General features: G+C 39.2%; 1 protein-coding gene across 2 annotated transcripts in view; it reads left to right on the forward strand.

Annotated features, from left to right (window-relative positions):
• TPH2 (tryptophan hydroxylase 2) overlaps positions 1-15,845 on the forward strand; it is a 55,144-nt gene extending 39,299 nt beyond the window's left edge. For both annotated transcript variants that reach the window (XM_066183260.1, XM_066183258.1), the window contains 3 exons: positions 6,948-7,043; positions 15,180-15,313; positions 15,416-15,845. In XM_066183260.1, the coding sequence (XP_066039357.1) occupies positions 6,948-7,043; positions 15,180-15,313; positions 15,416-15,590 (405 nt within the window). In that variant the 3' untranslated portion in view covers positions 15,591-15,845. The remainder of the gene's footprint in view (positions 1-6,947; positions 7,044-15,179; positions 15,314-15,415) is intronic.
• Positions 15,846-23,323: the final 7,478 nt, after the last annotated feature.

Below are 23,323 nucleotides of genomic sequence, written 5' to 3' on the forward strand. Positions count from 1 at the left end.
AACTTGAAAAAGAAATGAGGTAATACTTGCTCCAGCTAAAATAGGGAGCACTGAACGTGAATTCGAGTTATATGTTGTAAAATAAAGTGGAAAGGGAACGGCTCATTATTGCACATCATTTTTTCTTAATAACTCCACATGAAATTAATAAACCTTAAACCCCCAGGTTTTTGAAGTTGTTCTAGATAAAAGTCAAATGACAGGGAAGGGGAAATAGGAAGGGCAAAGCATTAGGGCTTCAATGACTTATGTATAACAATTATCTAAGCAGCAGTTTCTAGTTTCAGCGATCTCATCTTTTTAGCTGTATATTAAGCTTCAGCACTGTTAGTTAATTATGTTGAAAAAGCTAGGAGTTCTTTTTCTGGCACTGTTGAGCAAGTGTGCTTTTTGGGGCATTGATTTTTTGCACCATCTCTGTGACCACTAGCTTTGGTGGAAGGGAATTTCTGCCTTGACAGGAAATACCAGACTTTCTGCATAAGTATTGAGGTTCCTGATTCTTCACCTCCAAGTTGCTCCAGGGTTTTCAACCGAGATAAGATGAGTGGGCTGGACAGACATCATCTTTGCACAGAGCAAACCTAAGTTCAGATTACTTTGAAGTAATTCAGACAGGGAGTGGGATATTATGTGACTTCAGCTATGTGGGAACTAACATTTTTTGCAACAGCAGAAAAATCCCAGAAGTGCTTCATCCTCCTCTCTCTCTGCTTGCTCTTTAGAGTAGCAAGAGGGCCTCCTTCATGTGAGAGTGAACAACAGAAATATTCTCTCAAGAGACACAAAATTGTTAGTAGGAGTGTTTTCCAGGTCTTATTCTGGAAGTCATATTGCACCTGCAAGGTTGGCAGCTGCAAAACACATTGTCTTGTCTTGGCTGGGACCCCCAAAGTTGGAGGTATAGTGTTACCTCTTTTCTTGTGCTGCTTGAGGTACATTTTCTGCTCCCTAAAAAATGTATGATGATAATTTTGTTTTGGTTACCATTATGAGTTTTTCTGCAGAAACTCCTGAAAAAAGCAGGCATAATTTCAAAATATGCACAAGAGGTTAAACCTCCCTGAGCTCACTGTAGTCCATGCTTTCTCTGAGTATGTCAAGCCTTGCATTAGAGGAATTTGCACGTAGTGGTACTGTGCGCTGTGCCTGTAAACAGAAATGTGAAGGCTGGTGTGTGTCTATCCCGGAGTGCTCTAATGAGCAGCACCACATCTACTCAAACTATTGTTTATAAAGAGAGAGTTCCAAGCATTCACCCTTAGTGAATGGTCTGAATGCAAAGAAGTGAGATGAGGGGGAAAAGGAGGCTATTGTTAAATATATTCACTTTGAAATCCGTGAAGGAAACCTCATTTCACTGAGCCTAAATGCTTTTCAAAGTGCCAGACTAAACAAAATTCTTCAAGAGGGTAAATCTGAAGAATTAAACTTTTTTTTTTTTTTTAATTTAGAAATGCTATTGGCTGTGAATAGGGTCACTGCCTTTGTTGGAGGTAGGTGAATCATCTGTAATGAGACTTGGCTATCGAATTTTACTCCTTCTCTGCTTTTGATCTATTTAGAAGCTCATCATAAGATTTATTTGTTGTTCAAAAATCTCCCTGCATTTCTACTCAATAATGTTCCCGCATGAATAGCTGTCAAATAGCTGGTATTGCTTGAGGTCTGGATTCCAACACTGGGCTGTGTTGGCTAGTTGCCTGGGTTACCTGTGTTAACGTCTATCTGTTTCTTGTAGTGGAGCATCCCTGATACTACTCAACAGACTGTGAATTTTGAATAATTCAGTCAAATGTGAAACGCCAGCTGGGTTTTGGGTTTTTTTGTGACTATTGATGTTTTTGACACAGGAAAAATAGGCAAGTATTCAAAAATTTATTTGCACCAGCTCTGAATGAAGAAAGAAAGCACAAATGAGAGTCACATACATTTCTGAGTTGAGAGTTGCTTGCAATTTGAGCACCTTTTACAGGGGGAGTGAAAACACTTTTATTTCATTATTTCTTAGGATTAATTTCTAACAATGGGATTTTTAAAAGTCTTTCAGTGGTATATAATTATTTATTTATGAGATAATTACAACTATATGAGAGATTTAATCTCTAGGTGAATATTTTTTGAGCTAAAATACCAAAGGACTCCTAAAGAAAAAGGAATTAATCTCTGCATATTGTGAACATATCACATGCATTTGAATTGAGTGGTCCATTCAAATATCCTTTGAAATCTGAAATCCAGTAGAAACAAGGTAAATATATTTTCTTAGCATATTTATTTGGCACTGATCTTTCAAGTACTTACATGTATTAATAGTTACATTGTCTTCATGGCAACTAATTTTATATGCATATAAAGTGATTGTTTGTGCTACTACACATCAGCTTGGGCCATGGAGGCCCATGACATTGGCAGTTCACGTAGTGGTGAGTCTTCTGCCCATGTACCAGGATTGCAGGCATGCGGTTACAGAGTCTCTCGTTCTTCCTCCCTTGTGGCAGGGAGCACAAGTGAATCAGCTCTTGATATGCTTCGTGTTCATGCTGACAACATTTTCATAAGGTGCTTTCAGAGAACAGATAAAATCTCATGCTATACATCGTGCTGAAAATTGCTAAGTGAACACAAGTATTGGACATAAGAAAATTAAGCAAAGTGGTATGGCTTGAAAGGCCTTTTGATGAACAAGTCAGGTTTTCTACTACTGACTCTGTGACACTAGGACTCAATACCATGCACAAGTTCTTTGCACAGGTCCCAGGAGGGAGATTCTCAAATGTAAAATGATGTGGTGTGAGAAGGGATTTTCAAAGGCTTAGAAACCAGACAGGTGAGGAGAATTGAGCCTATCAGACCTTTTTTCCTGCCTTTGAAAATATCTAAGCACCCTCAAATAACGATTTTTTCTGTTAGCTGTCATAGCTGTCACTGATTCTTTCTTTTTGCTATGGTAGTCCAGTTTATAATGCAGGGCAGTATCTGAATGCAAACAAGAAACACTGTATTTACCCTGGAGACCAGGTCTGGAGTTTGCCAGGGCTTGGTGTTCTCTCTATCTTTCCTATCAATAGCAGGACAACTGATCTGACTCCTAAAATCACACATACACTTGGCCAGACAAGCTACCCCAGTATCTTGTAACTGACACAGCAATTGCAGACATATGCAGGACAGTGTATGTCAAACACCATACAGTGGTATTTTCCTGATGTACTGCTTTACTTGCCAATTACTTCTGATTCAAGGGCTCTGAAAGAAGAAATCTGCTATATTAGTATTTTATAGCCTTTAATTGGATTTTCTTCCATGCGTCTGTTGAATAATTTTTGAACCCATTAGATAATGTTTCATGAGCATAACTGTAAAATATCTTTCATATTTTTGAATAAATAAGAGAAATAGAATAAAATGATACTGAAGACAGTCTTGTGGTCCTGGCACAGCCTTGACTGATGTCACTTGGCATAAAAATTATTTCTAATCCATCATTTGGCATTTTGATTCTTCATCTCATTTTGCAGATTTGACTAACAGAGCCGTGTTTTATTGTAAGGCTATTTGAGAACTTCAGAATTTATAGAACATGGAAAGCTGCCTTTCCTATTTCAACAGCCTGTCTATAGGTTGTAGCAAATACACACCTCACCCCAAAGATGAGGAAATGAAAGGAAAGGCAGATAACCAGATACTGCTGTAGTTTATAGAGGAACCAAATCTCTGGGGCCACAGTCCAGGGAGTATGCCAGAGGCGTGTCCAAGATTTTAAATCAGAGCAGGAGAGCCTGGATGCCCCTGTTTGTGCCTGCATTCACCAGCCTATATGTAACAACAGTGTAATAATAAACTTTGTCTTCAGGTGAGGCTTCAAAAATGTATTCATCTCAACAGCCACTGCTTTGTTCAGTCATTCCCACTCCAGTGCACTTACCGTGTGTGTAATATAGAGTATCACAACTGTAGTTTACCATACAAAGAGATGCATTTACTGGGCTATCTATGTGTCTGGTCTATAAAAAGTGTCGCTAAATAGTTAATATTTAAACTCCTTATCAGTATGCCTCGATGTTTGTAGGCTTGGGAACACAACTTACCTAAGCCTGCAAACTCCAGTGCACTGAGCCACCTTTGTGTGCCTGAGTAGACTGGTGGGGGGAGCCGTGTGCTGCTGACTGACGATCTGAAGATGGCAGCATTGGGCGAGCTTTGCACTTTCTTGGCTAAGCAGGGCTCTCCTAAATACAAAACTGTAGTTGATGCATATGGCAAATCTATAAATCAGCTTTTAATTCGAAAGGCTTTTTTTAATGCTGTAGTTTGATCCCACAAGTTAGTAGTAGGCAAACATATTGCCATTTATGTGTTTTATTTTAGTTATACTGAGAGTACAAGTCTTACAAATACTAAAGATTGGCTCTCACCAGCAGGCATTAGCTCATAAATATGACTCCCTTTTATAACAGTAACAATTATAATAATTTTTGAACTAATGTAAAAGACGTTCCCTCTTTATGTGCTGTCCATCCATTAAGGAGGAAGTGGAATCACGTCCTTACCTGTCCTGTGGGCAGGACACTGTTCACCCTGGACAGAAGGGATTGCTCTCTCCAGTGCCTGTGTTAGCTCTCTGCCTTCTGCACTTTCCAGCTCCTTGGAGTGCACATCCTCAGAGCAGTGGAGAACTCTTCTCCTCCTTTCCTCTGCTGGCCCTATAGGTTGCTAAGTGGGCATTTGACTTTCTCCTGGGAGCAGCATGACATTGGTTTGGTCTTCTTCAGCCTAAGAAAGGTCAACAGTGAAGCTGTCTCACATACGGGGACAAAGTGCTGCTCTTACAGATCTAAAACATACAAACACCAAACTCCTTTTAAGCTGCTGTTGGTTTTAAGAATGAAAATTAGCATGATCACTGTGTTTTATCAGGAGTCAAATCCTGCTGTACGTCTGTCAGAATGTTAATGTTCACAGCATAAGAACTACTACCTGATAGATTCCTTTAAGGAACCTTGAGGAAGAGAGGAAAAAATTCAAAGATGTTAGGATTTAAGTGTTAAGCTGAGTAGTTGGTTTCTGACAGTGTCAGCATGTATACAACCAGGACTGTGGCCTACTGATAGCTCTTCTGGCAAAATATTAGGGCAGGGAAGTGAAGTTTGTACTTTTTGTGATAGGTCTCTCAGCTTCACTCATTACTTCTGTGATGCCTTTTTCATTTTGTGTACCTGGCTATTTGTCTCCAAGACAGCATTTTTAGAAACCAGTTGTCTTGCCTGTATTGAAAAATTTATGCCAGCTTGATTTACCTGAGACAATAGCAAAGCCCGAGGTGGAAATTTGAATTTTTTGGGTTTGCTTCTTTGTTTTGTTTTGTTTGATGATTTTGTGCTTTCACCTCCCTTTATGGATATCTGTGCATTTGGCTACTGTGATTGAATCTGACTTGAGACATTTGAAATCTCTGCCACTGTTCCTTCTCTCAGCTGACGAAGCAGGTTTGTATCAGACACGAGGCTCATGGTTTTTTTCTTTTTTATTAAACACTTCAACATTGTGCTATGCTGTACGAATCACTAGCTCTAGAAAAACTATTATGAGGCTAAGCAGTTAATATTATTTGAATTTCTAAAGATTTGTTGAACTTAAAAGAGCTGTTAATTTCTGGTCCTCTACCTTTAATATGATACCCAGTCTGAAAAGTTGGAAGTTAAGGAGAAAGTGAATGGAAAAAAACCCAAAACATTGTATTAGGATGTATTCTGAAGTTACTTAAAAAATTAAAATTTAGTACAAAATATTGGGTTATATTCATATCCCTTGCTAAGACATGTAAATCATCTAGGTTCAATGGAGTTATGCCCCTTTGCACAAAAACTGAAACTGTCAGATAATGTAATAAATACAAACATATGTAGGGATATATGTATGTGTATGTGCAATATTCTTATCTAACTTAGAACTCAACTTCCTAAAACCTTCATATATAGAAAAAGTTACTATCTTAATCTCAACTGTTTGATCTAAAATCAAAAAGCATATGATGTGTCATAACAAAACCAAAGTAAAATAGTACTATAGGAGCAGAAGTGACTGCGATCTTTTGCATTTAGTGGACAGTGGGCTGTCAGTGCTTGTGATCTTCCTAACATTTTACTTTGTTAGGGGGGTACAGCAAAGTTACATACAGTACTGGTCTGTTGATTTAACGCATCTCTTTTCACGGCTTGTCCTCAGTTTTACAGGTCAGGTGTGTTACCTGATTAAATGTAGACCTAAAAAACAATTGTTATTCAAGTGAATTCATTGGTCAAGTGAATTCATTTGACTGAATATATTTTTTTTCTGCAATTTAAGAAGCCATGTGCCGTATTCATTCTTTATTTATGACAGAGTAAAATCTAGTGGAGACTAATGCCTCAACTCAAAAAGGCTCTTAAGCACATACATATAAGTAAATTCATTTTAACTCAAGACAGCTCTTAAGCATGTTGTAGACTTCAAAGTGATATCAGCTTGACCTTAAAACTGAGTGCTCTGAACTACAGCTTAGAGATCTTCAGATGTTCCCAGACAATCAGACCAACTACCTTGCAGGATTTTATTATAAGGCATCTCGTTTATTTCTGAAGTTCTCAAAAATCTCTGTAGGTTACTATCAGCACCTTTGATACCTAAAAATGATCTTTCTTGCCTGCTCCTAACCGGCCATTCCTGTGAACTGCTTGGGTACCCAGATAAAGAACAAAATCCTAAATTTTTGTGCAAAGCTTCCTTACTGCTGAACATGACATTTAAATTACTTAGCAGCAGTAATTTACTTTATCTGAGATTATATTCAAATTAGGTAATTCCAAAGAAGTGGGACAGCCAAGTGAATATGGTACTGATTGTTATTGCTGAAGTGCCTGTTTGCAGCTATACTATTTGTATCTGAATATCTGTATATTTTACAGTGCTATTTCTTTACGATTGAATTTGGCCTTTGCAAGCAAGAAGGACAACTGCGTGCTTATGGGGCAGGACTTCTGTCTTCTATTGGAGAGTTAAAGGTATGTACCCTTAAAGCATAGCAAACTTTTAATCTTAAAAAAAATAATAGTTGCATATAAATATATTGACTGTCAAATAACAGTTAAAATTCTCAAGATAAAAAGCTTGTATTTAAAATACGGTATTGACCTAAAAGCTTTGTTTGAAATATCAGCTGGCACTTGAAGCATGAAATGGACTTGTAAAGCCCAAAGTGCCAAAGCAACTATAAACTAAAAAACTGATTTCTGTTTGAATTTTCATTTCTTGTCAAAGGAGGCTCAAGGGTTCTAGCAGGTAAGAGTGCCTTAGGCTCTAAAAGCTTTGTTTGGATGAGGAGCACGTATTTTTAATGCCCACCAAAAAGTGTTAGAAATCAGACATGATTCTGTTCTGAGTAGTCCAGTGTACTTGAGTGGATTCATTATTGATATGAAAAGAACAACATTCATTAAGGTCCTGACTAAGTAGATTAATCATATTTAAAATTAAGGAATGCTTATAAACTCACATTGAACTTGCCTGTGTCACAATACATAGAGCCTTGTTCTTTTAAGGGTGAAAGTGTTCAACCTTGTATGGTGTGAGTAGTTGAAGTGGATAATTTATTGCCTCTTTTAATGCATAGAAATCATGGAGAACAGGCAAAAGGTGTTTCGTCACAGCTGTAGTATTTTGGGACATAATACATCTCTCCGTTAGGAGGATGGGAGGGAAGGGTAAAGTAAGGGAGGAGTACTATTTTCAGAGACCCAAATGAACACTTGGTGGCTTTGCTGGTAAACATTTGGATTTAGAAAGCATATACAGAAGAGTATTGAAAACTATTTTGCTATATATCTGTTGTTTGTTTGTATTTAAGCCTCTTCCCACCCTCCTGGGCTGGCTTTCAGTGAGCTACCTGGCAATTTAATATAAGTATCTCAGTCCCTTTTGCTATTTGTTTTACCTGTAACTGTGAATATTTGTGGTGAAACTCATTAGTAAAACTGCTGTTCTTCCAGTATTTGAAAAAGTTGAAGAAAATTACTTTCTTCAGTCTTTTTTCTTTGATTTAATTAGAGTTGCTCTCAGTTCTGTGCATACTTCAGCCACAGAAGCATTCTGTATCTGTCTGGCAATATTTTATACTCACAGTGCAAAGATGGTTAAATGAAAAGAGATGGAGATGTCCCACTTGTTTTCCTTTGGCTCAGCAACATTCAGTGCTAAGCCCCAAACTCTGCAGGATTTTGTAAAGAATCAGGCCTTTTATTTAAACTAACAATTAAGGTCGCTAGGTGATGACCCTGAAAATACCTACCATATCATTTACAACATCTAAGCTCATAAAAAAGAGGAAATGGATAGTTCAGAACATAATAAATCTTCTACCATCAATGTCCTAAACAAATGCATTATTCTTGTCAAGTCTGCATATTTGGTAGCACACATTTGTGACCCCAGATCTGTGTTCTTTGCTCAGCAGTAAACTCAGAGTATAAATGCAAAGAATAATCCTTTTGAAAAGCAACACTTAAAGCTAAATAATCTGCACAAAAATGGACTATATTGATCTGCTACAGTGTTATGGCCAGATATATATCATAATAATTTTGCTATAAGTCAATAATACTATATGCTTTTCTATTACACTACACATATATTTTGTAGATATGATGCCAGAAGGGACTACTGGATCATCTGATTTGACCTCTTGTGTATCATAAGATACTAAATTTCACCAGATCTTGCTTATACTGAACTTAAGTTACAAATTTCAGTTACTGAGAAACTGAACACTTGTGTGCTGTGGGAACAGAACAGCACCATATCACAAGTAGGCATAGTCTCCATGAAGGGACTGATAAAGTGAAAAATATTCAAAAAGTCTGTGTAAGTGTGCTCCAGGGTAGAAAAGAAGGTAAATGTTAAGGAAAAAAATGCAAGAAACTACTTAGTTTTCTGATAAAATCACCATGGGAGAAGCCATTTCTAGACCACAGTCCTGGCATGAATGTGCGTCTTGTCAGTGAGGTGTTATCAGGGAGGTGCTTAGGAAGGAGAATGTCTGGGCACCCATGACTTCGGTGCACAGCCCTCCATCAAGCCACTGCTACTCTCTACTGTTTCTTGGGGAAGCAATCTGCCTCCTAGCACCTACTGGGAGGGCAAATTTCTTCCCGGACCTGAAGGAAGGTCATACTAATAGACTGTTGTTGAGATCCTGTTTGTAACTGAAATCCTTATTGGTGGCAGCAATTGTTCTGAAAATGATGAGAACAATGCTGGCTATTTCAGTGGTGAGTGGGGATGAACAGGAGACTCAGATTGCATGGCCATGACATGTTCCTGTCATGTGTGCAACAGGTGTCAGAGTCAGGACATCCTTTCAGAAATAATTTCTGCCATACTTTAGATGGGGATGGCTGTGGCCCATAGAAGTTCAAATACTTATGTATCCCTGCCACTAGGAAGGCAGATCTTGGAATGTTGAGTTTTGCTGCCTTGACTTTAGAGTCATAGAATAGTTTAGGTTGGAAAAGTTCGCTAAGGTGATCAAGTCTAGTTGTTAACCAAGCACTGCCAAATATGCCACTAGGTCATGTCTTCAAGTGGCTTATCTGCACGTGATTTCAATACCTCCAGGGATGGTAACTCAGCCACTTTCCTGTGCAGCCTACTCCAATGTTGGGCCACCATTTCAGTGAAGAAATTTTTCCTAATCACCAATCTAAACCTCCCCTGTCACAACTTGAAGCCATTTTCACTTCTCCTGTCAGTTGTCACTTGGGAGAAGAGACCAACTCCCACCTGACTACAATCTCCTTGTAGTGACTGTAGAGAGTGAAAAGGTCTCTCTTGAGTTCCCTTTTCTCCTGGCTAAACAACCCTAGTTCCCTCAAGCTGCTCCTCATTGTGCTCCAGACCCTTCCCCAGCTCCACTGCCCTTCTCTGGACACCCTCCAGAACCTCAATATCTTTCTTCTAGTGAAGAATTGAATTGTCCAAAACTGGACAAGGACTTGAGGTGTGGCCTCACCAGTGCTGAAGGACAATCACTGCCCTGCTCCTGCTGGCCACACTATTGCTGATACAGGCCAGGATGCCACTTGCCATGTTGGCCATTTGGGCACACTTCTGGCTCCTGATCAGCTGCTGTTGACCAGCACCCCCAGGTCCTTTTCTGATGTGCCACTTTCCAGCCACTCTTCCCCCAGCCTGTAGAGCTGCTTGGGGTTGATGGCACCCAAGCGGAGAACCTAGCACTTGGCCTTGTTGAACCTCAACAACTGGCCTCAGTCCATCAATCCATCCTGTCCGGATCCCTCTGCTGGGCTTTCCTGTTCTCCCTCAGAACAATGCTCCTGCCCAAATTGGTGTTCTCTGTAAATTTACTGAAGGTGCCCCTGAGACTGCACAGGCATTTTTTATTCATATGCTTCTGTGAGCAAGAAGAAATGCCTTTCTCCAACTTCTGTCCCTATCAACTCTCTTTTGAATGCAGTGGTATGCACAGGAAATAAAATGGTGGCCAATTTTATGTATAATTTGTATAAATTTCTAGAAATACATGAGTCTATTTTCAGGGTAGAAATGGCGAGCAGTATTTGGGCTGTTTGGAGGAGCGAATGTCTTGTTCAGTCATCCCTGTTTCTGTATTACACTGCTCCACTTCACAAATCTGGTCAACAGCTCTAGTAACAAATAACTGTAAAAGCCAGAGAAATGTGTGCACCAGCCTGTCAATATAGGATTCCCTTGAAATCTTTTCCCCCACTTAGTATTTAGACCTAAAATTTCAGATAATGAAAAATGCATCTCCTTATGAGCATGCTATGAAAGCATCAAGTAAAAAAAAATTTAAAAGCACAACAAAATAAGGAGAAGGAGAAGATTAAAAATGAAGCCTGGGGGGAAACGAATAATACAGTAAGTAGTTATAAAATGTTCTGCCTGATATAGTCAGGTTAACTCTAGCTAACACTATTACACAGTATGTATTTGGGGCTTAGAGATAAGGCGGAAATAATGTACATTTCAATTATTAAAACTGTTTCTAAAAAGCAGTTCAAATGTCTTTGGAAACTTTAATCCATTTAATTTGTGTGATGCTCTCTTGAACTCTTTCATTAAAGGAGTCTCCTATCAACCTCAGTTGGCTGTAGATCAAGTCACACATCCCTGTTGTATGCTATTTATATATCTATATTGAGCAGAGAGGTAGACTTAAAATCTCTCTATATAAATTTTTGAAGTCAAATACAGTATCCAGTTGTATTACTTTGTTTTAATGATAATTTAAGAATTGCCAGTATTAGACTTTATAACCAAAATGATTCAGATGCAATTTTTGGCTCTGTTTTTTGAAAAGGATGAAGGAAACAACTCCTGGATCCCAGATGCTCATTTTAAGAAACTTTAAATAGAGAGATTTTCTGTATTTTTCTAGACAATATATAAAATTGCACTGTTGAACAAAATCTTCTGGTAATACCAGGACATTGTCAGATTCGCAACTTATTTTGTAGATAAGCAGGAAAACATTTAAGAGTAGTTTTTTCAAGACTCTGTTCTCCCTCTGGGAAAACTAGGGGATAAAATCAGTACTGGCACACACAAAACTTCTCACCTGTGCTCCTATTCTGCCCTCCTGTACTTCTCACACAGTGCAGTATTTATAACTCATCTCAAGTTTTCCCCTTGCTTGCTGAAGATTTTACTTTTTGGGTTTTGTTTCATTTATTTTCTTTCTCAAAAGTGAAAAGCTGTGAGTTGTATTATTGCAATCCATTTTTATACTCAAAGGAGGAATTACAAGACCAAACTCTTTTTTTATATGTCAGTGATAGTGGTCACTTAGGAAGTGATTCACAGTTGTGCAGTTTAAATGCTTGGTGCCATCTGACATGCCCTAGTATTTCTGACCAGCTGCCACTACAAAAACATGTAAAAGTTTTCTTTAGATCCTGTGCTGTATCTTCCATTCTCTGTACAATATATCAGACAGCCTAGGCCTTAGAGATCTGTGGTTTGGTACCTCAATCACTCTTCTAACCTTTCATCTGGCAGGGAGTGGAGGCATTTCTTTTTTGTTATGGTTATTTTCAGTTCGAATGGTTGTCTAATACTTAAGCTGTCTGATACTGCTGCTTTTCCTGATAATCAGTGATAATTCATGTCAAAGTTTCACTCCAAATTGTTATTTCTTGAACTGAAGAAGACTCACTAATAATTTTATTAGCATTACCAGTAAAGTCAGTATGAATGGGCCATTAGACACAGTTATCACAGATCCACAAGATGGTAAGATGCTCTATTTTACCAAAAGCTGTTTTGCATATGAGTGTTAGCCCTAACATCTCATTGGTGGTGGATAACATAGAGGTTTCTCATGGAGAAATACATATTGGATACTTACTCATTTGAGTTCACTAAAGAACTGAATGTGCAGCCAAACCATAAGTGAATAACATGTATTCAAAAAGTACAGGCCTGAAGCTGAAAACTTTGGCACTCACCAGACCTTTTTTTTTTTGGTTGAGATTATGTACTTCATAATGTTGAGGATGCCAAAGACCAGCATTTTACAGCACTGTAGAGTTTCTGATAAATGCTCAGATCATCTTTGAGTCAGTGTCTTGACCATTCAAGTTCACACTAGATGGTTTATGGTCTCTCTGAAGGTTTGTCTGCAGGCTCAGTTCAGTTGCTGAACTCTGGCATTGTTGGTAGCAGCATATCAACTCAATAGCAGATGTTACAGATGTCAGGCTGTGGAATTTGAAAACACCATCCAGACTTGAAAAGATGAAAACATTGCTTTGGTAGCCATGACAATTTCTACTTGATCTAAGAGCCAGAAGAACTTATCCTGGAGGGGAGACAGGTATCTTGGATGGGAATTCACCAGAATTTACACCTTTTGCTTCCATACTGCAATCCTAAGAATAACTGATCTGTTGTCAGCTAATTTTGAAGGCATGTCTGAATACTTTACTCTTGGTTTCCAAGGGTGCACATGTGCTGCTGTCTTCATGTTCCACTCCCTGCAGAGTTGCTTTGTGAAGCAGCAGCTCTGTTCATGTGTAACGAAACTGGGATCCAGAAAGAATGAGACATTTCATATGGATAATCTGAGGAGAATAACTAGAAAGGCTTTCTCAGAGGACATCCCCCGTGGTAGAGTCAGCCTTTCCTTCTCTTTAAACTCTCTCCTTTTATAAAATTAGGGCTCAGTGAATAGAGCAGTTGTTCACAATGTAGGAGCCACAGGCTAGATCCCTTCTTGATACTGGTAATTTCCATCCCAAGGACTAGGCCTGGCTCATCAGAGGCCATTAGTAAGAAGTTAACAGCGTCTCCCTTTTCTGTTGAACCTTTCACAGTACAGGAAGGAGTCCGTAAGCCAGAAGTAGTCAGTTCCTGTGAAATCATGACCTGTCTCATAATCTTGATTCCCTGCAAGGAATCAACCTCACTCCGCCCACTCAGAGTTTTGGAACTTTGTGCTTTAGACATTCGAGGCATCAAGTCTCACCTGGAAGTACAAAGGCACCTTAAGAGGAGATTTTTATCTACAGTTGCCCTCCCAGGGAATCTTTATAATTCCAAGTGAAAAAAGGCAAATTCATTTTGATAGAAGGAGGTAAATGCCTTAATTTATAAGCTTTCAACCACACCATGGTTCTGCAAAGAGAAAGTGACAACAGGAATATAGGCAGGGGCCTAATAAGGTGAGCCTGTTTCTGCAGTCCATTTAGAAGAGCATGATGGTTGAGAGACCATTTTTTATATTTGCTTTCAAACCTGTTTAACTGATGGCTGGCTAGAAACAGCAAACCTTGTGAGAAGGAAAAGATGTGTGTACTAAAGAAGGTTAGTTAGAATTTCCTGACATTTTAAGATTCCATACATTAATTTTTCATGTATTTATTTTTGGAGAGAGAGAAGGTGGGAGGAAGAGGCTCTTGTTCCAGTTTTCTGTTCTTTTATTTGGAGACTTCAGGTTGAGAGCTAGTATGATATTTTCAGAGCCTTACACAGGGATTTAGGAATGAGCATAAGCAAGAGCAAGGATAAAAGTTGTGGTGAATACCTTAAGGTTAATACTTTACTCCACTATAAAGCATGTTCATGCAGATAGAAAGTAAAGAAATCAGAGGCACCTTCAAACCTCAGGGATCTACTTTCTCCCTGTCATTTCTTTATGCTTTTCATTCACATCTTCACTCTATATAGAAATCAGGGGACTAAAGAAGGTTGAAAGGTGACCTAAATATGCTCTGCTTCCTTACCTTATACTTCTGTAACGCTGAGAATGGAAGTATGTGTGCTCTAGAAGATAAGGTAGATCCAAAAGCCAACACAGTATTCAAGTTGAAAGGGGAGCTAGAAAATACTGTCCTGGAAAATGTCTCAGTATCTGATTTTCAGTTCTGAACCTGTCTTTTCTAGTGACTTGTGTAAGTCATGTGAAGAGAAAGGCTAATCAGAAATCTCTGCTCTGTGTAGCAGCATTTTCCGTATCTGCCCAATGTCTCTTCTGTACTTATTTATATCTGTTTCGTTATTTTTCTTTGCAGTACTATATGAAGCATTGTTGTTTAGGTTGTGTGGGAAAAGAGTAATGCATTTCAATGTCTTGCAATGCATTGCCATTATTTAATGGGTTTTCAGATGTCTGTTTCACTTTCACTGTCAGGAAAATAGTATATGATTTTGACCTGAAAATGTAAAGTACAGATTACATGAATGGTTTAGTCAGACCCAATTTACCCACCAAGATGAAGATGAATTCTGCTAGTTAAATGAGATTTTGGGGACATACATATTTGTAAATGTACAGATTTTTTTTTCAAGGATGGTTATTTGATGATTTTCTTTTTTCCATCTGAACATTTATGTCTGTATGTGTTCATGGCTGATACATTTCTAATATCCTCTTTATTATTTTATTATTATGGGGAAAAACATCTCTCATAGTGAGAGCTTTTAAAATAACAAATTCTGTTCACTGTTCAAACTGAAAAAACACTGTATGTAAAACAAGACGGGCACCCAATTAGTGGGGAACATACAGGACAGCAGTATAAAAGCTGTGTATATGAACAGCTGATGTAGATACGGAGCAATGTCAGAATCCAGTTTAACAGATCCTGTGGTGTATTTTGCAGCATGCTCTCTCTGACAAGGCCAATGTGAAGACATTTGATCCAAAGACAACCTGTTTGCAAGAATGCCTTATCACTACTTTTCAGGAAGTTTACTTTGTTTCAGAGAGTTTTGAAGAGGCCAAAGAAAAGATGAGGTAAATTATTTTCCCTGACTCAAAAATGTAATTTTCTCTTCTTTAGTGATTGGGGGTGGAAAAAAAAAAAAAAGGAGGTTAATTTTCTTTTTTTCCTTTCAGGGACTTCGCCAAATCAATCAATCGTCCCTTCTCTGTGTATTTCAATCCATATACACAAAGCATTGAGATTCTGAAGGATACCAGGAGTATAGAAAATGTTGTCCAGGACCTCCGCAGCGATCTAAACACTGTATGTGATGCTTTAAGTAAAATGAACAGATATTTAGGGATTTGATATGTTTGGCACTGTGGTTTGCTGTCAGTTGCTCTTTCTGTAGCCAGTTACATCACATAAGATGGTTAATTTGTCAGAGCCATCAGTTTTCCCTTTGCAGCTTGGCCTGTGGCTTGCATCATTGTGTAGCTCTCTCTAACTGTAATTTGCAGAGAAACCAAGGCAATGCTAATTTGTAAATGAAACATGGAATGTGGCAGAATATAATCATCAATTCTTCAGCACGTCATGTACAAATATACCATTAAAAACTTTCCTGGCAACAGTTTGGTTTCCATAAAATGATTCACTTCAATGTTTAAAAAATGGTGTTGCTAATTTCATTAGGCCTGAGTTTATTTCTTCATTATCCCTTCCCTTCCATAAGAATCCAGAAAAAAATTGTTTGCAACATTTTAATTTTCTTTGTAAGAAAATATTCTTTCTTTCTCTAGTGGTAAAGACACTGTCTTGTCCATATATCTGTTACAGAACTTAGAGCCTCTGTTCAATACAATTTTTATACCAGCAGGTATCAGAGATTAGGAGGGATACGTATTGGTACTCAAAGGTCTGTAAGACCCCATAGCTGACAAATGTCCAGTGTGGCTGAGCAATTGCAACACAGTAAAAAAACAAGAAACCTCTGACAGTTTATGTAGAAAAGTAGTTGTAGCTCCCATGTGTTACCTCTGACAGTCCTGAGAGTGCTTCCTCTGAGAGTGCTATCTGGAAATAAGAGAGGAAACACTTGTTTTAATTTCATTGTTACATGTGAATCCAAAGCCTTTCTACATCCTTCTATGTCTTCTGCATTCCCTTGTGTCTTGAACTTACTTCTGTTGTGTTTCAGGCACAGTTTGCCTTTCCTCATTATCCCACATTCAACCTTGACTTGGCAATGCTTGACTGGGTCTACACTGTACCACTATCAGAACATATGAAAGGGTGAATATGGAAGTTGTTATTTAATTATAGCTGATATGTTTTTCAGTTACTAGAATATTTGTAGAGTGATTAAATCACAGAAACACCCAAGCTGCTTTGCTTGTATCAGATAGATGCAGGTAATGCCTGACTTAATAACTCTAAGCTGGCAAGCTCTGACAGAAGTACATGCTCTGTCTGGGGAGCACAGTGCAGAAATATTTGAGCTGGCTCTTATCTGGAAGTAATAATTATGCATGTCTTTCCTTTATCTGGGTTATTCTATTCTCCTATTAGCCAAGGTAATGGGGAGTTGACTATATTGTGTGGACCCTTCTTAATGGAAACCACATGGCTTATGCAGATCATGTCAATAAGGGTGAAAGTGTCACAGCTTGTCTACATAAATGGAAAATAGGTGTCTATTGAAGCTGCTCTCCCAGCTGAAAGAGTCGTGCAGAGACTCTTTAAGTATTGCTAGCAATTTCAGCATAAAAAAACACCACTTGATAGTACCAGCATATCCTTAAATAAAAGGCAATTTATAAGGATGATTTTCACAGGGATATCTGCCACCTCCTCAAAGATAACTGTGAGATAACAGAAAAGGCTTTTTTTCTGTGGATAGTCTCTGCTGCATTCTAATGCTGCTGTTAATAGGTTGTGGAAAAATCTAGTTTTAGATTCAACTGTGACTGCCGTTGGTACAAATGAAGAGCTGTTGAGTTATCCCATGGGGATCAGTATGCCGGAGGAGTTTTTAACCTCCTAACATTATTGCTGACTGTTAGCTAGCACTTACCACAGAGAAATCACTGGCAACCTTAGCAGGAAAGTTTCTCCCTCTTTCTTTCCATGGAATCTGATGAACACCTTGTAGCCCTTTTTGGAGAAAATGGACTGTACTGAGATTTGCTTTAACCAGTCTGAAAAAATTTTTGTGCAAGAAATAGTAGCTCTTACTTGGTTCAAGAACTGGCAAGGTATTGATGCTTGCTTAAGTAAAGTAAGGCCACAATAAGCAACTAAGATTCAAAGCTTACAAAGTTACCAAGGCTTTCCCTTGAATCAGAATTATGCAGGAAAACTTTAAATATTTAAAATACCTGGATTTATACTTGACTTTTCTGAATAGCTTAAAATAAGAATTCCATAGCAGTAAAACAATAGAAGCATATCTTTGTTTTGTTTTGTGCTGTTGGCAAGTAAATCTCATTATGGATTAGGGAGAAACCCTTGAAATCCAATAGTCATTCTAGGACTAATGATGGCAAGGAAACTGTCTACAGTGAAGATATAATGTCAATGACACAGAACATTGTCAAAGGATAATGGGCTCCCGCTGCTAGATATATGCTTAATCCAATGATTTTATTTCTATTATACAACATGATTAAAAATAAATTAACTGTAATGGGCTAAGGAATAATAGTGATTTAGAGAGACAATCACTCATTGTTCTTACATAGCAAAGCTGCTGTCTTACAGGCTGCATAGCAAACTGGCTTTGGGCTTCAGCCAGTCAGGAGCCACGACTGGGAAGGAATGCTTTAAAAAGTGCACTGTTGCACTTTTATGAATCACACAGTTTCAGCTTAGCTGAAATTCTTCTCTGTGGTTTTTATTAGCAAATTAAGATCAGCCATGCAGCAATCTCCTTGGATGACAAGCTCATTTAGGCATAATGAGGGAATTATTGACAGTTATCAAATTACACTAACGTTTTATTTGGAATAGGCCATATTTATATATGGTGCTTGTTTAGCTTTAGTGAGCTGGACTCTGGAAATTGAACTTCTGGCTTAGTCTCATTTATTTCCTGTGTAATTCTGAACTGATGCTTTATGGGTCTGAGATATATGCACTTGCTTTGCCTGCACAGAGTAAATGGGCCCGAGCTTAATGAATGTAAAGCATTGCAGTGTTTACTACCATGCAAAACCTAAAATGAAAAACAACGCTCTGAGACATGGCAGCAAATACAAATACCAAGTTTCATTTCCAAACCTTGACATGGTTCATGCATTTCATTTAATTTGCTTGGTAGAGGGGGTGGAATGAGGAAGGTGTTAACATAATATATTGCGTTTTCCCTCTCCGCTTTTCAAGACCTGTTGAGAATCCTGTTTTAAGTTTGGCCCTAAAATGCACTTCCGTGAAATAAGGTGTCTTTTCTCTTGTTAGGAAATCCTAATGTGATCGAGAAAATTCCAGAAATTTACTGTACTGTAACATGTATTTACTGGTGTTCTGTAATGGATTATGGAAAAAGTTTCTCACCTCTGAAAGGACAGCCTGTCTCAGAGCTAAAGATGCTGAAGGCTTTCACCTACAGGCTGCTGGTACAAATCCAGTCCAGTCAGCAGTTACTGAAAGCTATCACCAGCCAGCAGCAGCTTGGCTTCTGTGTGATGAACTGAGAGGCTGTGATTGCATAGTTTGGAATAGAGGAGACTGAGGGGAGATGCAATAGCCTTTTTCAAACACATAGAAATAGCTGCAAAATGGAAGGGACAAGCTGTTCTCCAGCTTCAAGAACTAATGGACTTAAATTGCAGGAAAGGAGCATTAAGTTATGTAACAGAGAATCGTGGGGGATAGATTGCCTGGGGAGACTGCAGAGCCTCCATATTTTTTCAAGAGAACAGTTTACGCTGCTTTCTCTCAGGAGAGAGTGAGGCAGAGTCAGTCCCATCTTGAGACCGGAGGAGAGGCTACCCAGCATCTTGAAGTTCCAGCCTGCAAAAGGTTTCAGACAGCTCATAAGACCAGTAATGGTTAACAGCCACCACTGTGGAGCATTTATATGTTACCTGCACTTCTGCCTCCTCCTTCAGTCTTTGACCAACCCCAAGGAGTGGTTCTTCATCCTTCTGTCTTTTCTTAGGGAATGAATAGGATCCATGGTCAGAGTGGAACTCTATATGCTGACTGTGGTGCTCTATTTCGAGTTTATCAGCCATTTGGGAGAGCTCTGTGTGTGACTCACCTACTAGTTACATCTGCCCAGAGGCAGAAGACCAGGAGTGAGAAACCAGCATTTGTAGTTTTTACAAACGAGGTTTAAAGCTGCTCAACTTTATAAGCAAAATAAAAATTTGTGTTTCACTCTGTCTGCGCCTGCATTTTAGTTGTCAGGAAGACTGTGCTCCCTTGAACACTCTAGAGAACTTGGAGCTCTTCCAAGCTGCTGAACTTCAGTGCTCCAGCCATACATCAGCCTTGTGTCTTGGTGAAATCTGGGCACAGAGCATTCTGTTCTCCCTAACTCCCCTGATTTCCAAGGAAAAGAAACCCATTGGTGTAGTCCAGAAGGGAACTTCGTGGCTGTAGCTTCCCAGGGAACTTGGAGACTGCACCTGCTGTCCAGCCTAGTGTCACATTAATAGGATCAGTGCAATGCTCTTCTACTCAGGAAATCAGCTTTCCCAAGATGGAAACTTTTCTTCCAGTTTTATCAGAACAGTCTATGTCTTTTTAGAAATAGGACAGCTTCCTTTCTATCTCAGTAGTACTCATGATCATATTTCCAAATCACTTGTGAAGGGAGTAATTCTGCTATATTTATATAAAGGTTATGCTCTGTGGTATCAGTCACTCCAGCTCTGGAGATGTTTCACGGACTAATTCTTGCCTTCTCAGTGAAGAGTTGGACAACAATGACAGATTCCTCTTTTGGGCTTCAAAGTGTGTTTGAGACAGGACTCTAAGAGAAAAGTTTTGGTTATACTAGAAATTATTGGCTATTAAAATATATGTCTCAGGAAATAAGTTATTAGAAATGAGTACCTTCAGTTGTCATACCAAAGGCTGTAGAGATGCCTTTGGCATTCTTATTGGTAATTTCCTTAAATGAGCTTGAAGGCTAAGCAATGTTCTCCTCAATTGAAATGCTGTATGAAACCTCTGTTGTACTTTGTATGTGGTCCTTGAGAAATGGTAAGTAGGCACAAAATAATCAGAATTTAGTAATGTCTATTCAAAACAACTAAATTTAAAAAGGCCCTCCAACACTGTAGAGTAAGAATTAATATTTCTTTGCCAACAGCAGAGATACTAAGGTAGGACTGAAAATGTGTGCTGGCATCTACTTGGCCCAGAGGGTGAAATGTGTGCAATGGGTGATATAGTCCCATACTTAGAGATGCAAGTGGGTGATGGATATTCTGGTGGTCATTTTTTCACATGTAGTCAGAAATCTCAAATGTTCAGAAAAAATGGAGAAGCTGCCGTTGCATTCATCTTTGGAGGTAAAGAGCTGAGTTTGTGAAGCAGCAGGAGGTAGATTTCAGTCCATGTTAAACTGGCACATGACCTGTAACACAACCCAAATATGCCTCCATCACTGGCTTCTGTGTGAGCTCCTGTGTGAATACAATCCTGAAAACAGAGCAGCAATAACACGCACTAGAGCCAAACAGCCCTGTTTTCCCACAGCGGAAAACGTGGGTGATTTGAGACCAGCATGACACAAATAAAATTACTTTTATTTCCTAGAAAACCTTTTAAAATATGGTATTTTTAAATAAGAATTATAAAGAGAGATGTTAATTATGGAATGGTTGATGCTCTTAGCATTTTCTGCCTTGAGCTTTTCTAGTTGTCACCAAACTCCCTACCCAGTCTTGCTGCTTTACATAAAAGTAGAGTAATGATGAAGGTGTCATGCTGCCATTTCCCAGGGCTCTACAGTTGATGGGTATGCCTAGTGCTACCGTCCCTCACCACCCTCCTTGCAGTGAATTGTGAACTTCAGAGATGTGAGTAAGGTCAGTTAATGGTAAATGAGTTTAAGGTTATACACACAGTGGATTTGCCACTCTAGCAGAATTTCTCAGGAGGATCTATTTGGTTGAGTTCCCTTTTAATGATTACCCCTGTAAATCACTTGAAGGTGGAATTATGAAAAAGCAAGCGTCTCTCATCAGATGGGAACCAGGGAGTCAAAATCTCAACTGCTGCAAAGCCAGAACATGTTCCAAGAGAGGTTTTAGTGCCAGCGCCAGTCAGTTCAATTGGAATTAGCTCAAAATAGATTTTATAGTTGCTGGATTGAAAGGCTACATTTTACCTGCAGATCTCAATCTATCCACTGTTTTCTGAGACGGATCCATGTCTGCTGGAACAGGAGCTAGAGCTGCAAGTCAAGCATATAAAGCCTTACTTCATTTGCAGACATTTTTAAAAAGAAAATGTCATCTCCAGAATAAAAATGCAGTGTGCAGAAGGTGAAGAGGCAAAACGGTCTGCTGTTTTCTGAGATTTCATTTGCTGCTCTTTCCCAGTGCTGGTCAGCACAGTTCATGCATTCAAGGGAAGACTTGGTCTGTGCTAATTGACAGGGGCAGAAGCTACGAAGCTGTCTGAATCCCAGAGAAGAGTTCCTCCTCTGAGCTGCTCCTGAGGTCTCAGAAGGCCACTCTTTGTCTTCTGTGACTTGTTTGTACAGAGTAACTCCTCAGGCTTTGTCTGTGGGTGTTTCTGTAGAGGGATCATTTAACACACACTGTCATATGTACAGGGAGGGTAGTAGAGAGAGGTTAGGAAGTACCAAGAATTTTATTCCATAGCTCTCCTTTTCAAATCATCTCATACCTGGCTGATGCTTTAAAAAAAAAGCAAAATAGAGGCCCACCAGCACCATCCGTCCATGCCTCCCTCCCACTGCTGTCCTTGGGCAGGTGCTCTGTAGGGCAGCATTCTCGTCTGTCCCTTCTCTTCTCTGAGGCCAGTAGTAGCACACCGTGGATCTGAAGGACTGGGTGAGCTGTCCCTGCTGTGACCTGCAGGACATTTTCCCGGTGGGACATTGCAGTGTGGAGGTGGGCGGCTTCGCGGGGGAGTACAGTGAGTAAAGTGTGGTAGTGCACTGCTCTGAGATGGAAAGTCCAGCCTCGCTGCTGGAGTGAAGCCCACCAGGCTACTCAGAGTACTCAGTGGTGCCAATACAACCTCCTTTTCCCCATTTCAGAGGTAGAATTGCTTTAAATAAGCAATTGCTGAGGAAGCCTAACACTTGGGACTGTTAAAAAAGTCAGTGGCGTCCACAGACTTATAAAGAAAGGGCATGGGCAACTGTGTGGTACCTATAGGCAAGTATTGATTTTCTCATCACAATGTCAGCACAAAATCTGGCATACAGATGATGTGGGGTTCATGTGGTTTTGTTACACCAACTCTCAAAAAGCTCAGGAGAAACAAAAGATGGTCTGTTTGCAGCTGGACAGGCATAGGAACCTCTATTTAATTCTCTGTTTTCTTGCCATTACCTTATTTCCAGTGAGGAGGAAGAGCACTGTACTTACGAATGCTGTGTAAAAGCTGGTGCATTTTCACTGAGTGATAGTTTGGTCTGTCAAAGTTAGGAATGAAAACATGGTTAGAGGCAGTGAATTAAACCTCAAATGTAATGCCTCTGATTTGTAGAAGGGAAAGGGGAAGTGCTAAGTGAATATGGGAAATTGCAGCATTATGCGTTGTGAGAGCAATTCTTTCCATCCTTGTAGCTAATGGACTGAACAGAAAGTGAACAATTTATTTCATACAATGATTCACCAACACTTTGACAGGGTTTCCAATTCTGAGCTCAGTTTCATGTTCAGCTCCCTGTTTACTAGTGAAATAGTACAATTATCTGTCTACCTCTAACACTTTATAAGCAGGCAAGGCTGCAGGATCTGAAAAGAATAAAAATAACTGTATAAATCCTGAATGTTTAAGGCTGGAGGGAAGGGAAATGGAGCGAGTGTTATCTTTCCCGCGGTCTATTGGAACATTCCTCTAAAAATAAAGTTAAATTCCCTGGGAAAATAGGTCCAAAAAGAAAA

The sequence above is a fragment of the Chamaea fasciata genome, unplaced genomic scaffold (genome assembly GCF_029207755.1).
Source record: "Chamaea fasciata isolate MVZ Bird 193981 ecotype frontalis unplaced genomic scaffold, bChaFas1.0.hap1 SCAF_5, whole genome shotgun sequence".
Classification (NCBI taxonomy): Eukaryota; Metazoa; Chordata; class Aves; order Passeriformes; family Sylviidae; genus Chamaea; species Chamaea fasciata.